Genomic DNA, 18,300 nt, shown 5'->3' with positions numbered 1-18,300 from the left:
CCAGGTACGCTTTTGGGGTGGCACATGATTTCGGCCAGTTATGGCAGGAGAGGGGATTCTTGACTGCAGCAGGAACCCCAATACGGAATGGGGCGGAAGTCCGCGTCCTACTTGAAGCATTACTGCTGCCAGAGGAGGTATCTATCCTGAAATGCAAGGGCCATACGAAGGAGAATACAGAGGAGGCTAAAGGGAATGCACGGGCCGACCAGGCAGCTAAGGAAGCCGCCTTAATGGAACCAGAGAAGAGCACCCTTGTATGTCAACTGGGGACCCGAAGGCTGACACAGGATCTGGAAAAAATACAAGAGGAATGGCTCCGGACAGAAAAATGGGAATGGATTAAGTGAAGGGATAAAGCTATGGGCGGATGGAATGTGGAGGCAGCCTGAGACAGGAAAACCAGTGGCACCACAAGCCCTAATGCCCTTTTTGGCCCAGCAAACACACTCCTGGGGGCACTTAGCCCCCCAACAAATGACAGCTTGATTCCAGAAGAGCTGGTGGGGCTGGGGTTTTAAGAAACACGCTCAAGCCACGATGGACAGGTGCGTCACTTGCCAGAAAAATAACCCCGGGCCCTCCACTACAATGCCTCTTTTCCGACCCCGGCAGTCCTTTCCGAGATTTATAAGCAGATTACATCTCATTGCCCCCATGTCAGGGGTATATGGATGTCTTAGTGATTGTGGATCGGTTCTCTAGGTGGGTGGAAGCCGTACCCACCCGAAGGAGCACTGCCACGCACATGGCTAAGGTGCTGTGTAAAGACTATATACCTAGATGGGGAGTCCCCACAAGTATTGACTCTGATCAGGGGACCCATGTGCCAAGAGGTCTGCAAGTTGCTCAACATCACATGGAGTCTACATTGCCCTTATCACCCACAGTCGTCAGGCCAAGTGGAGCGTATGAATTGAACTTTGAAACAACAACTGTCCAAGTACCACCAAGAGGGGACCCCGTGGCCTCAAGCACTCCCAATGGTCTTGTGTAGCATCAGGGCCACCCCAAACCGAACCACGGGCTTAAGCCCTTTTGAGGTGATCACCGGGAGACTAATGTCTCTCCCGGAGACCATCGATCTGCGAAAAGCAGACCGTCACTTGATGAGTGACACATTGTTGGAATATTGCCAGAATGTAACAAATGCTATCAGTTCTGCTTCCCAACAGGTAAAAGCAGCTTGGGGGGAACCCCCGGAGGAAGGACACGATATCGTCCCAGGAGTTTGTGTATTTTCTTTACATATACCCAATGAACCGCTGGGAGCCAAGTGGGAAGGACTGTACCAAGTATTACTGACTACCTGATCGGCGGTTAAAATCCAAGGGAAGGCGGCTTGGATCCACGCCTCGCACGTTAAACGGGCACCCATATCAGAAACAGACTAAAAGAACTGAACTTTTGAACACAAAATGTTTGGACTGATTGTACTCGTGGGTCTGACCCTATCCCTGTGTAACATGGAGCTACATGTAAATACTTATGTGCATGTCATATAGCTATGCTAAGGAAGCCAACATCTCCAGTTGTTGGGTATGTGCACAGGTACCTATCCATTCAAGGGAGGAATTCCTTTGAGATCGGTCCCCTTCAATGAATCGGAGATGGCGGAATGGTTTTTTAGCCAGCACCGTACGAACGGGAACAGGACCAATAGTCTGGGGGAAGACGTAGGATTACCAAAGGCCGAATGGCGGTCGGCGGGTTATGGGTTAAACACCTTTTTGGAGTGGTATCAGCCCAATTATAACCAGATCCTAAAGCCCCTGTTCTTGGTCCTCACTAACACCTCAGGGATAGGAAGGCCACAAGGGTCGGTATGTCTGATCAGAAACCAAACCGGAGGGCAGGGAATGGGGAATAGTACGTATATGCAAAACGTGAATATGACGAAAGGAAGCATGCAGAGCTTTCTGCATTTCCCGAATAAGACCACCCCGGGCCAGAACTTTACACAAGGATGGGTAGTGACAGGAGGTGACAGATATTCCCCATACAACAGTACCTTCTTTATTTGCGGCCACAGGGCTTATTCCTGGCTGCCACAGAACTGGACAGGATCTTGTTATTTGGGTTATGTGATACCCTACATTTGCCACTCCACTTCCCTTCCAGGGTTGTTTTTTCCACAAAGGAGTAAACAGGCGATTACGGAGACTGAAAGGTTCTTCGCCATTCTGGTTCCTTGGTATGGAACTGGTAAATTAGCAAGGGAGTCCATTAACATGGCATCCGTCCTGGAAAAGGTGGCTAATAACACCACGGGAGCCCTATGTAAAATAAACGCTGAAATGGTGGCCATTCGCACAGTGGCCTTACAAAACCGAATGGCCTTAGACTTTATCCTGGCAGGGGGGGCACATGTGCCTTGATCAGCACTGAATGTTGTACGTATATCCCGGATAGTTCCGAGGATACCACCAACTTAGCAGATCACATCAAAAAGAACAGCTGAAACAACCCCCAGCTACCACACTGTGGAGCTGGGCCACAGGATGGCTAGGCTCCATGGGCAGCTCATTGGTACAAGGAATTATATTTGTATTTGCTGTAATAGCAGCATTATACTGTTTGTTTGCTTTGATTAGATGTTTGGCTATGCGTATGATGACAACGACTAACCCCGGAATAAGGAATGTGGAAGGGGGCTTTTGCCATCCACTTCTGCACCTTAAGAGGAGGATATATATAATCGGGGAGTTATGATTCTGGCTAAGGAGGGAATCAAAGGGGGGATTGTGGGACCTGATTAATTTATAATTATAGAGTAGTTGTGTGCTGTGTACGTGCTCATTAACAATGGAAAAGGTTGCAGCGTGGTTGGGGCCAAAGCAGTCACAGGATTAAGCACCGACCAGATAACAGGAACATGCTGCGAAACAGTGAACAGCAGGAGGAAGGGGCATGATGTGGTAAGCACATCATGACCAAGGCGATTGCTATCTGCAATGGGCAGCTGGGTCATAACCAGCGGCCAGTCCGGAGTCGACAAACTGACCCCAGTAACAGCAGGGGGGCCAATCAGGGAATGGGAAGACCTCATGGTCACGACTATAACTGAAGCTGTAACACGTGGTAGAGTGCGCTTTATTCTTAGTAACTGCAAGATGTAACTGAGCCAATAAAGTTTGCCTGGATACTACCATCGGACTCGAGTCCCGTCAACTGCTAAGAATATAAGAGACCCTACATTCGGCAACCTAACAAAATGCATGAATTGCCTTGCAAACTTTGCAAAATTATCAAGTCCTACAGCACAACTGTCAGCACTCTTCAGCTTTTACTTTTGTTCTCAGGACATGGGCGTCGCTAGCGCGGTTGTATTGATTGCCTATCTCTAGTTCCCAAAGGTGGTGCGTCTTCTCCTTGAACTACTGCAGTTGAATAGTGTTGGATATACGTTGGGCCAATATCCTAAGTCAAGATTTGGAGGTAATGGAGTTCCCACCACATTTCTGTTCTTGTCCTTCTTGATGGTACTGGTCGCAGGGGGAGGGAGATAATATCAAAGTAACCTTAGAGTTGCTGCTGCGCACCCTGTAGATCGTACATATTACAGTCAGAGTGTGCCAGTAGTGGAGGAGATGGTTACTGAGTCTAGTAGCAAGGGCATTCCCTTCCACATCACAGAAAATCTTTGAGGATAGAGAAACTAAGTATTTCTTATACGCTCACTCACCTGCAAGGAAAATTCTTCTTACTGGTGTAATACTTATCACTCATTACTGGTTAATTTTTGCTGCTATACCAGTGAGTTTTGACAGATAAGTATGGGGCATTACTTCCTAAATCTATACATTAACACTCTACAATATTTCAGTTTTATAACACACCAAGCACAAGAGAAACCATTCATCTAACACACTTACATCATTTTCAGCTGGTGAGGCAACAGTAACCATCACATGACCCTGAGCAATGCCTTCCCATGATGCAGCTTTCTTGGTGACAGATATCGATATAGCTAGGAATCCAGACCAAGGCCAGAGGACTTGGGAATAGGAAAAAGCGACCTCTATGTTGTCTCCATTCTGAGGTAAATACGGCTGCCATATGGGCTAGAAAAACAATGAAAAAAAAGTGTATAAAAAAGCCTTGATATAATTGACATCATCAGCTGTTAACGAATCACTGGCTGGGGAAGGAGGGGGAAAAAGGAGATTTGTAAGAGAATTTAAACAATAGCTTTCCACAATATGCAAAAGGTAACCATCATTTCCAACCACAGGCAGCCCTGATGCAAAATCCCCTGATCAGGCATATGAAGCAAGTACGGAGCTTAAAGGCTGCTGAACATATTGTAGTGGCACTCAAAACCATGGCTACAAATAAACAAGGAAAGCGCCAGTACTGTGCCCCCACTTGCTCACTTTGCACTGCTCTATATCTTCTCATCCACTTAAAATATTGGATACATCCATCATTTTTGATCTCTTGCATGGTTTAAATGTCTTTTTTCCCCCCACAAGACATTACCTCTGGAGAGATCTAATGTAAGCCATTTGCTATCTTGTGTTATTAGAAGCTCTGGAAAGATTCAAACCTCTCTGCCAAATAACCTCTAGGTCTTTGCATTCATCGAAACAGAAGAAAGGATGCAACTTTTGAACACCAACAGATGAAGGATTGCAAGAAAGCAAGTAGAAAGCTCAACTTTATTACTAAATCAAATGTCATTCTGAAACATCTTTAGTTTGATATCTACCTTTGGTCAACGAGACACATTTAAGTTCTGGAATTGGTATAGAGAAGAGCCATAATGCTGATTCAGGGTGTTGGAATATTGAATTATGGAGGAGAGATTCGAGAAACATGAGCTCTTCAGCCTTGGCGAGGCCCAGAGGGCTTTACATAAATGATAGCAACACTGTATGAGAGACACACCATTTCCAAATAAACTATCACAATAGGAAAAGGAGCACAGTTTCAAGCTGTTGTAAAGTAAATTAGGGGCTGATGTCAGGAAGTCAATCGCATAGAACAATCAGACTCAAAAATGGACTGTCCAGTAGAGTGGTGGAAGGTAGAAAGAGGAACTTAACAGACGGCAGGATGCTGTAATTAGGAGGACTGTAGGTATTTCCAGGTGGATAAACTAAATTGGACCGAATGTCTTCTGCATTTATCTTGATATTTTTTTGAAGTGAGCACCAGGATTGCACATTCTCCCCCTCAAGCAAGGGTCATTTTGTTTTGTCCTTCACTTATTTTAAATTACCCTTGTTATTTAAAACATCTATCATCAGATCAGAGAATCTATAAACTAGACATCTGTTTTGCAATATTGGAGTCTGTGGAGTGAGGGGAAAGGAAGAGAAATGAGGAAAGAGTTCTTCAGTTAGCATAATAAAGTTGGAAACGGTGGCAGCTTAATGTGGGCCTTTACTACCCTACCTTCTATTCTCAGTTACTTCAGAGGGTAAATGAATCAGGTTCTTATGTTAGAAAGTATAACTTGAATGTACTGGATTAAGAGGTCATTTCACCTCTGAAGTATTCAGATATTGTATTCCATTCCATTTGCAAGATTATACATTTGGTCATTTTCAAGATAGTTGCCTCCTCACACTATGCACTTCCCATGGCCAAGGAGGCAACTAACCTGCTCTCAGACCGTGACAAAGTTACTCTGAAATCAGCCATTGGAAGGTAAGCAAGTATAGTCTGCAGCGACTCTCTTCCTGAAGAACAGCACCTCTAACTGATTCCTCTGCATAGCAATATGACTCAGATTGGAAGCTGTTGTGGGAGGGGCAATAGTCACAAACCCACATCCAACTGCTCCGTGGCATAGAATGGTAATACTGAGATGCATCATGCCACCTCACCAAACTTTTCTTATTCTGTGTACCACTATTTTATTTTACTAAATAAAAAGGAATGTGGCTACACGAATAATGTAGCGCTCAGTCAAAAATATGAATAGTTGTACGGATTCTGCACAGCAATAGATGCCAATACATTCTGTACAGTATTTATAGAGGGAATGAGCACCAGTATCAGATAAACCAGTGATGCCAGTCAACAGGAAAAAGACATTTCAACCATTTTGCAAATTTCACGTCATCATCACAATCACTTAACAATGCTTACCTTGTCAATAATCCGACCAGTGACCCCCATGCCATTTAAGATTGTTACATTGACGATAGTTGGCATTCCTCCACAATAGATGGGCTGGGAGCAGTAGGGCCACATATAAGGGCACTCAGTTAGATCAATGTAGCTTGGACTCAAGCTGAAAGTAAAGCAAGTTGACAATTACAGAATAAAATGTAGTCACATTCACAAGACAATAGTGCAGCTGGATATAACCAGGTTCTGCCCACTAACATAAGTTTGGTGTTTGGTTAGGATCCACAGACATGTGCATATCAAATAAACAGCTCTTTGCAGCCCTCCTAAAGATTCTGACATTTCAAAAGAGATTGGTATCTGCACAGTACTCATGCCATTGATTTCTGCTCTTTCAACCAACTGCTCAGTAAGCAACAATGACTTGCATTTGTAGTGCCTTTAACATAATTCGAAGGTGCGTCACATAGGAGAACGTTCGTAGTGGTGGAAGAAGAATTAGGAGCGTTGACAATGTATGGTCGAATAGATAGATAGTCAGGAGTCTTTTGAAGGCAGGGAGGGAAGTGGCAAGACGAAAACTTTTAGTTTAGACAATGCATTCCAAAAGGCACAACCCTCGACAACTGAAAGCTTGCACTATATTATATTCTGCATTGTCAGTTACGTGGTGTAATGCTGATATCAAGCAAGCTTATCCTCCAACTTCAGATAATCAACACGAGTGTGCGTGTGTGCATGTGCGTGTAAGGGGAAATCACTTGGGACACTGACCCTTTTAAGAAGTTTGCACTCTTGGGGAAGTGATCCTTCTCCATTATATACAGAAGTCTGGACTGAGAAAATATCATTCACTCCAACCAGAGGTCACATATGATTATTCCATCATGGACTTCCTAATCTACCCTGTTTCACAGGCCATTAATTCCCTTTCCACAACACTTTGCAAAAAAAAAAATCTAGCGTTAATATCTCTAGAAACCTCTGCTTCCTTCCTAAACAGGTACTGAAAAATTACCTTTTCAAGATGTCAATAAATGGAATCGGAATGGTTACAAAATGAGTTGAATAAAAACTAAGTGGGCAGAGCAATGGTGAATAACATTTTATGCAAACAAATGTAAAATACTGCACATAGGGAAAAAAAAGCAATGCAGGTAATCCATGAATGATCCCAACATTGAGACCCCTAGGGGTTGGCAGACTAGACACTTGGCACATTCAAACAATGCAGAGCAGCAATCAAGAACAGCAGAATGCTGTATTCTACGGTTTTGGTTATGTAGTTCAAGTCTGTATCGAGCTCTGGTTTGACAGTACTGTACTCGAGTACTGTATCCAGTTCTGGTCACCAAGACGAGAGAGAGACATTTAAGCACTAGAGGCCATCACAAAGCCGATGCCTAGGCGTCAAAGGATTGAGTTAGGAGGAAGGAATGGAGAAATGTGGGCTTTTCATTCTGGAAAGGTGGTGCCTGAGATAGGATTTGAGAGGTGTACAACATAGTTAAAGGAATACAAAAGATAAATCTGGATTATGATTTTAAATTCATTGCTAAAGTTGAACAAGGAGACACTGATTCAAAACTAGTAAAAAGGTAAATTTAGGACTGATTAGGAAATTCTTCTTCACTCAGTGATCAAAGTTATGGAATAAACTTCTACGAAATATAATGGTTCAAAACCCTAGAATCTTTTAAGAATCAACTGGATGTCAAAAGGACTTGATCTTTCTGTATGGGTAAACCAAGATGATCCAAATAGCCTTCTTGACCTATAACTATCTTGTGCTACAACTGCTTTCTGTGGAATCCACTGTTCAGTGAGGGAAGAAAAGTTTGCTTCTGATCTCTAACCATGCTCCAAGTTTAATATTGTATGTGTGCCTGCTGTGCTCACTATTCAAAGTAAACAGTTTTCTTATTGCAAATCATTATATAAAAGGCATCCCAATAATGCTGTGCACACCAAGAGCCAAACTACGATCTCTTCCTCCTCGTTTTATAAAACATTATTTTATTCACTCTCGATCTGTCTGCAATACATTAGCCTGGAGTCAAAAGGCCAAAGATCACCTGCTCCAAATTCTCATTGCCATTCTTCAACCGGACACGTGAATTTATATATATTCATTCTTAATAGTTATGGCTCAAGGGGCCGTATGGCCTACTCCTGCTCATATTTCTTATGTTCTTATCTTTGTGTACAACTGTACAGCATAATGGTGAGGCCACACCTAGAGTACTGCGTGCAGTTTTGGTCTCCGTATTTAAGGAAGGATATACTTGCATTGGAGGCTGTTCAGAGAAGGTTCACTAGGTTGAATCCAGAGGAGGAGTTTTATTGTGTTCCTAACACAGATGAGACTGCACAAAAGGGAGGTTAAAGTAACAGTGACGTCAGTCTTTATTAAGACACTCCAGAGTGAGGAACAGGCCTTAGGGGCCAGCTTATATACAGTGCTCCCAAGGGATGCGCTTCCTGGTGGCGGAAGATGGGAGTGCATACTTTACAGATACACATCATCACTTCCCTCCCTCCACCAAAGTCAAAGTGAAAACTACTTACAAGGTGAGGCGGTCGGGAGCATTTCTTTCCCTAGTGGACCGCCTCGGTACAAATGTCTGTTCTGGTGTGTTGGTTGTGCCCTCGCTGGACTGGCGTGTTGTTGGCCCTGCAGGGCTGCTGGGTGAGCCTAGCCTTACTGGGCTGTTGGGCGTGATGGGTTCAATTTCCTGGTCCGGGGTGGTGTCGTTGATCCTTTGGGTGTGTGTTGTGGGCTCGAAAAAGGTGGTGTCTGCTGTGGGTTGTTCAGGGCAGTCTGTGAACCGCAGTTTGGTCCAGGTGCTTTCTGCAAATTTGTCCACTGTCCAGTTTGATTACAAACACCCTACTCCCTTCTTTAGCCATCACCGTGCCCGCAATCCACTTGGGACGATGTCCATAGTTTAGCACATACACGGTCATTCAGATCAATTTCCTGTGACACAGTGGCGCGACCATTGTTTACATTTTGTTGCTGCCGCCTGCTCTCTAATTGATCATGCAGGTTGGGGCGGACCAGCGAGAGTCTGGTTTTAAGTGTCTTTTTCATGAGTAGCTCAGCCGGGGGCACCCGTGAGCAAGTGGGGTCTCGTGCAGTAGCTGAGCAGTACTCGGGACAGGCGGGTTTGGAGTGAGCATTCTACGACTCGTTTAAGGCTCTGTTTGACTGTTTGTACTGCCCGCTCTGCCTGCCCATTGGAGGCTGCTTTAAATGGGGCCGAGGTGACATGTTTGATCCCATTGCGGGTCATGAATTCTTTAAATTCGGCACTGGTGAAACATGGACCGTTGTCACTGACCAGTATGTCAGGCAGGCCGTGGGTGGCAAACATGGCCCTCAGGCTTTCAATGGCGGCAGTGGCTCCAGACATGATTTCACATTCAATCCATTTTGAAAAAAGCATCCACCACTACCAGGAACATTTACCGAGAAACGGGCTCGCATAGTCGACATGTATCCTCGACCATGGTCTCGAGGGCCAGGACCACAAACTTAGTGGTGCCTCTCTGGGCGCGTTGCTCAACTGAGCACACACACTGCATTGCCGTACACAGGACTCTAAGTCAGAGTAGATACCAGGCCACCACACGTGGAACCTGACTATCGCTTTCATCATTACTATACCCGGGTGTGTGCTGTGGAGATCAGAGATGAACATCTCCCTGCCCTTTTTGGGTAGCACTACGCAGTTACCCCACAACAGGCAGTCTGCCTGAATGGACAGCTCGTCCTTTCGCCGCTGGAACGGCTTGATTAGCTCTTGCATTTCAACAGGGATGCTGGCCCAGCTCCCATGCAATACACAGTTTTTTCACTAGGGACAGCAGAGAATCTTGGCTGGTCCAAGTCCTAATCTGGCAGGCCGTGACAGGTGATTTATCATTTTCAAACACTTACGTGACCATCAACAAGTCTGCGGGCTGCGCCACCATCAACAAGTTTGCAGACTGCGCCATTTCCACCCCCGTGGTGGGCAATGGTAGTCGACAAAGCATCCGCACAGTTCTCGGTGCCTGGCCTGTGGCGGATAGTAGTTATACGCTGATAGTGCGAGTGCCCACCTTTGTATGCGGGCTGAGTCATTAGTGTTTATCCCCTTGTTTTCAGTGAATAGGGATGCGAGGGCCTTGTGATCAGTTTCCAGTTCAAATTTGAGGCCAAACAGGTACTGATGCATTTTCTTTACCCTGAAGACACACACTAATGCCTCTTTCTCAATTATGATGAAGGCCCTCTCGGCCTTTGACAAGCTCCTGGAGGCATAGGCGACAGGTTGCAACTTCACCACAACGTTAGCTTGTTGCAATACACACCCCTCTCTGTACAACGATGCATCACATGCTAACACAAATCTTTTACACGGGTTATACAATACAAGCAGCTTGTTGGAGCAGAAAACGTTTCTGGCTTTCTCAAAAGCAATTACTTGTTTTTTTTCCCCATACCCAGTTCTCAACTGTCCGCAAACACACATGAAGGGGCTTTAAGAGGGTGCTTAACCCTGGTAGGGAGTTACCAAAATAGTTGACGTTCTGTGGCCTGGGCGCGTTCCTAATAGCCTCGGTCTTGGCGTCTGCGGGCCGAATGCCATCCGCTGTGACCTTTCGCCTCAAAAACTCCACTTCTGTAGCCATGAAGACGCATTTCGACCTCTTCAGCCGCAACCCTACGCGATCCAGTCGCTGGAGGACCTCCTCCAGGTTTTGTAGGTGCTCGACGGTGTCCCGACCCGTGACCAATATGTCGTCCTGAAAAAACACAGTGCGTGTTTCTCTGGAAGATTGCTGCAGCTGACCAAATTCCAAACAGACATCTGTTGTAGATGAACAGTCCCTTGTGCATGTTGATGCAGCTGAGGCCCTTGGAAGACTCCTCCAGCTCCTGCGTCATGTAGGCCGAAGTCAGGTTGAACTTGGTGAACATCTTGCCTCCTGCCAGCGTCGCAAATGGGTCGTCTGCCTGAGGTAGCGGGTATTGGTCCTGTAGCGAGAAACGATTAATAGTTACTTTACAATCGCCGCAAATCCTGACCGTGCCATCACTTTTGAGTACTGGAACAATCGGGCTGGCCCACTCGCTGAATTCCACTGGGGAGATGATGCCCTCGCATTGCAGCCTGTCCAGCTCGATTTCCACACTCTCTCTCATCATGTGAGGTACCGCTCGGCCTTGTGGTGAATGGGTCGTGCCTCTGGGACCAAGTGAATCCACACCTTCGTCCCGGAAAAGTTTCCAATGCCTGGCTCAAAAAGGGAAGGAAATGTGTTCAGAACCTGGGTACGAGGTCTCATCGACATGTGACAGCGCTCGGATGTCATCCCAGTTCTAGCGGATTTTGCCCAGCCAGCTCCTTCCAAGCAGTGTGGGGCCAGACTGGCAGTTCGTGCACCGTGCCTTCGTAGGTGACCTTGACCATGGCGCTGCCCAGGACAGTGATTAGCTCTTTGGTATACGTTCTCAGTTTCGTGTGGATGGAGCTCAGGGCTGGTCTGAATGCCTTGTTGCACCAGTCTCTCAAACATCTTTTTACTCATGATGGATTGGCTCACGCCAGTGTCTGGTTCCATGGCTTTGGGTAAGCCATTCAATTTTACATTTAGCATTATAGGTGGACATTTCGTCGAAAATATGTGCACCCAGTGTACTTTAGCATCTGCTTCCTCTGAGGCTCAAAATTGCTTTGATCCACCATGGACTGATCTTCCTCTGCCACGTGGTGGTTAGCAGATTTTGCAGAGCTTGCAGCTCGTCTGCAAGCTCATTGGAGGTGCCCCATTGTTCCACAGCTCTTGCAAACATACCCTTTGAAGCGGCATAAATAGGCAGAATGGAAGGCTCCACAATGACAACAATGTGTGAATTGCCTTGCATTCATCCTTTGTTGCAGATTCTGAGTCATCTGAGGCCTGCTGGCAGTTGCAGACTCGTGGTTTCTGCCCTGTATATTTCTGCTCGCAAGCACAGTTCCAATTAATTTATGAACATTGCTAGCACTTGTGTGCTGAGAGATTTGTTTGGTGTTATCACTGGTGGACATAAACGCCTGTGCTATCGCAATGGCCTTACTGAGGGTCAGTGTCTCTACAGTCAGAAGTTTTCGTAGGATGGTCTTGTGGCCAAAGCCCAGTACAAAAAAGTCTCTGAGCATTTGCTCCAGGTAGCCATCAAACTCACATTGTCCTGCAAGTCGCCTTAGCTCGGCGACATAGCGCGCCACTTCCTGACCTTCAGATTGCTGGCACATGTCGAACCGATACCTCGCCATCAGCACGCTCTCCCTCGGGTGAAGATGCTCCCGAATCAGTGTACACAGCTCCTCATATGACTTATCTGTGGGTTTCACCGGAGCCAGAAGATTCTTCACGAGGCTGTAGGTCGGTGCCCCGCAGACCGTGAGGAGGACCGCTCTCCGTTTTGCAGCACTTCCTCCTCCGTCCAGTTCATTGGCTACAAAGAACTGGTCTAGCCATTCGACATAGGCTTCCCAGTCCTCACCCTCCGAGAACTTCTCCAGGATGCCCACAATTTGCTGCATCTTTGCGTTGGATTCGTATACTCGTCGCCAGTTATTGTGTTCCTAACACAGATGAGACTGCACACAGGGAGGTTAAAGTAACAGTGACCTCAGTCTTTATTAAGATACTCCAGAGTGAGGAACAGGCCTTACGGGCTGGCTTATATACAGTGCTCCCAAAGATGCTGGGATCCCTTGGGACTTCAGGGGATGCGCTCTCTGGTGGCGGAACACGGGAGTGCATGCTTTACAGATACACAACAGGGCTGACTTATGAAGATAGGTTGAGTCGGTTGGGTCTATACTCATTGAAGTTCAGAAGAATGAGAGGTGATCTTATCAAAACATATGATGATGGTGATAGGGCTGGACAAGTTGGAGAGGTTATTTCCACTCATAGGGCAAACTAAAACTAGGGGGCATAGTCTCAGGGGCCACCCATTTAAAACAGAGAAGGAATTTCTTCTCAGCGTTGTAAATCTATGGAATTTTCTGCGCCCAGAGAGCTGTAGAGGTTGGGTCATTGAATATATTTAAAAGGCGGAGAGAGTCAGATTTTTGAGCAATAAGGGAATAAAGGGGAACGGGCAGGGAAGTGGAACTGAGTCCATGATAGAAACATAGAAAATAGGTGCAGGAATATATCCAATGAACTGGCATCAACAAATCTCTGTGGCAGGGAATTTAACAGGTTATCAACTCTGAGTGAAGAAGTTTCTCCTCATCTCAGTCTTAAATGACCTACCCCTTATCCTAAGACTGTGTCCCCTGGTTCTGGACTTCCTAAACATCGGGAACATTCTACCCACATCTAACCTGTCCCGTCCCGTTAGAATCTTATGTTTCTATGAGATCCCCTCTCATCCTTCTAAACGCCAATGTATAAAGGCCCAGTTGATCCAGTGTCGGTCTGCCATCCCGAGAACCAGTCTGGTGAACCTTCGCTTCAGTCCCTCAATAGCAAGAACGTCCTTCCTCAGATTATTCCAGGTGTGGCCTCACCAAGGCCCTGTACAACTGCAGTAAGACTTCCCTGCTCCTATACTCAAATCCCCTAGCTATGAAGGCCAACATACCATTTGCCTTCTTCACCACCTGCTGTACCTGTATGCCAACTTTCAATGACTGATGAACAATGACACCCAGGTCTCGTATCTCCCCTTTTCCCAATATGACGCCATTCAGATAATATTATATCTTCACGTTTTTGCCTCCAAAGTGGATAACCTCACATTTATCCACATTATATAGGTTCTCCCTTGTCCACTCTACTAGTTACATCCTCAAAAAATTCCAGATTTATCAAGCATGATTTCCCCTTCATAAATCCATGCTGACTTGGACCGATCCGGTCACTGCTTTCCAAATGCGCGGCTATTTCATCCTTAATAATTGATTCCAACATTTTCCCCACTACTGATGTCAGACTAACCAGTCTATAATTATCCACTTTCTCTCTCCCTCCCTTTTAAAAAAAAAAATTATCAGATCAGCCATGATATTAAATGGTGGAGCAGGCTAGAGGGGTCAAATGACCTACTCCTATTTCTTGTGTTCCTGTGTTGCATCTATCTGTGACAAAGCTAACTTCCCAATTATGCAGTATCAGGAAAAACGTTACCTAAAATGTATATTTTAAAGAGGCTTTAATTAAATAAACTTGCACAGTTTCAATAAAGTTAGGCTTTCCAGAGATTTCCCAGTTGTTCAATTATCTGCTCTCTTCCTGCCTGCCCAGAAGACCTTCGGTGACCCTGACCGTAGGCCTCAAACTGTAAATAATTCTCACATTCTCCTTTAGGTGGCGAGAAACTCCAGATTCAGGAGGTCTTTAATGCAGGGTGCTAGCGATGAGAAATTTCCAAGTCTCCCATGTTACAAATTCATTCAAAAATTATTTCTTTACTAAACTACATTGGTATGTGTACATTTGATCCCTTCAAGATTTACTATTCATGTGTAATCAACAATTTCAGGTTTGGCTCCACTCATGGTTTGTAAACATATTCAGTGATTAGCTGAGCCACACACATAAGGTCGATCCAAGATTCAATCCCCAAGCTGAGCTGATCTCAGTTAAGGAAGTGGTAATGGCATTATGAGCCTCTGCCACAGGATCCAGTCCACTTATGTTATCCCCTGTAATGAAATTGCCTGCTGGTATTATCAATGTGCACATGAGTAATGGCCATATGGGGGAAGATACTGGAGGGCATTCAGCGCCAGTGGAAGCAAACAAAACACAAGCTAACGCATTCAGAAGAGGCTGACAAATTGGAATGATTTCATACAAAAAGCCAAAATCAAACTTATTTCACACACTTCCTGAAAACTTACTCAAAACTGTTTTTTTGTTTTAAATGGATTACTTCAGACAGGCAATAAGGAAGAGCTTCACTGATCTCGGAGATGTAGTGAGCCTCTTCACACAAAGTTCCACATGTTATCCTCCAGTTATCTGCTGGCATTACTAAAAAGTAGCAGCAGCAGATTGGAGCAATGAAGCCAATACTAAAACTCAATTGCTCCACAGCAGAGATCTGCAGAGACAGGGAATCAAACCTGGGACTTTCTGGCCTCTATTGCCTAGCACTCCAGAAAACTGTAGCTTTAACCACAAGCCCATGTTCTTGCATTCAGAGAAGCGTACAGGGGGAGGCGCTGAGTTTAATTTTCATTTTAACATAGTTTTTGAGACCTCTATTTATACATGTGACATGAAAAATTAAGTTGCTCTTTAGAACGTATTCAGAGCTCCTCAAATGGCACAACACGTTGTCCAAGGACAAGGGTAATGGGGAAAACAGGTCTTAGCGTGGAACAGGATACATGCAACAACATTTTAAACAAGTTGGGGTTTATGGAGGGCGAAGGATGGGAGGCCAGCAAGCAAAGTATTACGTGTTGAACCCAGAGGGGTCAAAGGCACGGATAAGGATTTCAGCAGTGGAGGGATGGAGGCAGGCAATAGTGCAGAGGTGGGTTTCAGCTCTGGATTAAAAGTTTAAAGCTCAGCTGACTGTGAAACAGGATGCCAAGGATCCAATAGTGTTGTTTGGCCTAAGGCAGTGACTGTGGAGATGGATGGTGTAGTCGAGGAGGCCAGCATCACGAGAGGAGTGGGCTCAGGACTATAAAGGACGGCAGCAGTCAAGGAGGCCAGCTGGTGCAGAGGCCGAAGGGAAAACAAAGAAGTTAAAAGAAATTGAAGTGTGACGTCACAGCCAAGCAGCTAAGTGATTGGCTGGTGGATTGGTGAGTATGTAATCCTTTTCTTTTCCTTTTTATTTCCTTATCAGTAGGTAACCTTTGCAATTGTTGCCAAATTAAGTTAATTTAAGGGTTAAGTCATGGCAGGAGAGCCCAGACCCATGTCATGCTCCTCCTGTGCTATGTGGGAAATCAGGGACACTCCGTGTCCCTGACTACTGTGTGGAGGAAGTGTGTCCAGCTGCAGCTCCTGACAGACCGCATTGCGGCACTGGAGCTGCACATGGACTCACTCTGGAGCATCCACGATGCTGAGGATGGCGTGAATAGCACGTTTAGTGAGTTGGTCACGCCACAGGTAAAGGTTACTCAGGCAGATAGGGAATGGGCAAACATCAGGCAGAGCAGTGGAAGGAAGGTAGTGCAGGGGTTCCCTACGGTCATTTCCCTCCAAAACAGATATACCGTTTTGGATACTGTTGGGGGAGATGACTCATCAGGGGAAGGCAGCAACAGCCAAGTTCATGGCACCATGGGTGGCTCTGTTGCACAGGAGAGCAGGAAAAAAAGTGGGAGAGCTATAGTGGTAGGGAATTCTATTGTAAGGCGAATAGATAGGCATTTCTGCAGCCGCAATCGAGACTCCAGGATGGTATGTTGCCTCCCTGGTGCAAGGGTCAAGGATGTCTCAGAGCAGCTGCAGGGTATTTTGGAGGGGGAGGGTCAACAGCCAGTTGTCGTGGTGCATAAAGGTACCAACGATATAGGTAAAAAACGGGATGAGGTCCTACAAGACGAATTTAGGGAGCTAAGAGTTAAAATTAAAAAGTAGGACCTCAAAAGGTAGTAATCTCAGGATTGCTGCTAGTTCCACGAGCTAGTCAGAGTAGAAATAGCAGGATAGTCAAGATGAATATGTGGCTTGAGGAATGGTGCAAGAGGGGGGTGGGGGGAACTAAAATTCCTGGGATTTTGGAACTGGTGCTGGGGGAGTTGGAACTAGTACAAACTGGATGGTCTGCACCTGGGCAGGACCAGAACCAATGTCCTAGGGGGAGTGTTTGCTAGTGCTGTTGGGGAGGGTTTAAATTAATATGGCAGGGGGATGGGAATCTATGCAGGGAGACAGATGGAAGTAAAATGGGGGGTAGAAGCAAAAAGTAGAAAGGAGATAAAGGAAAGGTGGAGGGCAGAGAAACCCAAGGCAAAAATCAGAAAGGGCCAACACAATTCTAAAAAGGACAAAGTGTTAAAAAAACAAGCCTGAAGGCTGTGTGTCTCAATGCGAGGAGCATTCGTAATAAGGTGGATGAATTAATTGCGCAGATAGCTGTTAACGGATATGATGTAATTGGGATTACGGAGACTTGGCTCCAAGGTGACCAAGGCTGGGAACTCAACATCCAGGGAGGATAGAGAGAAAGGAAAAGGAGGAGAGGTAGTGTTGCTGGTTAAAGAGATTAATGCTATAGTAAGGAAGGACATTAGCTTGGATGATGTGGAATCTGTATAGTAGAGCTACGGAATACCAAGGTCAGAAAACGCTAGTGGGAGTGGTGTACAAACCACCAAACAGTGGTAGAGAGGTTGGGGATGGCATCAAACAGGAAATTAGGGATGCGTGCAATAAAGGTACAGCAGTTATCATGGGTGACTTTAATCTACATGTAAATTGGGCTAACGAAACTGGTAGCAATACGGTGGAGGAGGATTGCCTGGAGTGTATAAGGGATGGTTTTCTAGACCGATATGTCGAGGAACCAACTAGAGAGCAGGCCATCCAAGACTTGGGCCTTGTGTAATGAGAGAGGTTTAATTGGCAATCTTGTTGTGCGAGGCCCCTTGGGGAAGAGTGACCATAATATGGTAGAATTCTTCATTAAGATGGAGCGTGACACAGTTAATTCAGAGACGAGGTGCTGAACTTAAGGAAAGGTAACTTCGATGGTATGAGGCGTGAATTGGCTAGAATAGACTGGCGAATGATACTTAAAAGGGGTGATGGTGGATAGGAAATGGCAAACATTTAAAGATCACATGGATGAACTTCAACAATTGTACATCCCTGTCTGGCATAAAAATAAAATGGGGAAGGTGGCTCAACCGTGGCTAACAAGGGAAATTAGGGAGAGACTGTTAAATCCAAGAGGCATATAAATTGGCCAGAAAAAGCAGAAAACCCGAGGACTGGGAGAAATTTAGAATTCAGCAGGAGGGCAAAGGATTTAATTAGGAGGGGGAAAATAGAGTATGAGAGTAAGCTTGCAGGGAACATAAAAACTGACTGCAAAAGCTTCTATGGTTATATGAAGAGAAAACAATTAGTGAAGACAAATATAGGTCCCTTGCAGTCAGAATCAGGTGAATTTATAATGGAGAACAAAGAAATGGCAGACCAGTTGAACAAATACTTTGGTTCTGTCTTCCCGAAGGAAGACACAAATAACCT

The 18,300-nt window shown here is 45.5% G+C and overlaps 1 protein-coding gene across 3 annotated transcripts in view; it reads right to left on the bottom strand.

Moving 5' to 3' along the window:
* Positions 1-18,300, bottom strand: part of mbtps1 (membrane-bound transcription factor peptidase, site 1) — a 200,187-nt gene that overhangs the window by 52,465 nt on the left and 129,422 nt on the right. For all 3 annotated transcript variants that reach the window (XM_070897892.1, XM_070897894.1, XM_070897893.1), the window contains exons 12-13: positions 6,100-6,244; positions 3,876-4,064 (exon numbers count right to left, since the gene is read on the bottom strand). In XM_070897892.1, the coding sequence (XP_070753993.1) occupies positions 3,876-4,064; positions 6,100-6,244 (334 nt within the window). The remainder of the gene's footprint in view (positions 1-3,875; positions 4,065-6,099; positions 6,245-18,300) is intronic.

This window comes from Pristiophorus japonicus, chromosome 13, assembly GCF_044704955.1.
Source record: "Pristiophorus japonicus isolate sPriJap1 chromosome 13, sPriJap1.hap1, whole genome shotgun sequence".
Lineage (NCBI taxonomy): Eukaryota > Metazoa > Chordata > Chondrichthyes > Pristiophoridae > Pristiophorus > Pristiophorus japonicus.
Note: the sequence above shows the minus strand (reverse complement) of the source record. Positions and strands in the feature narration are given on the sequence as shown.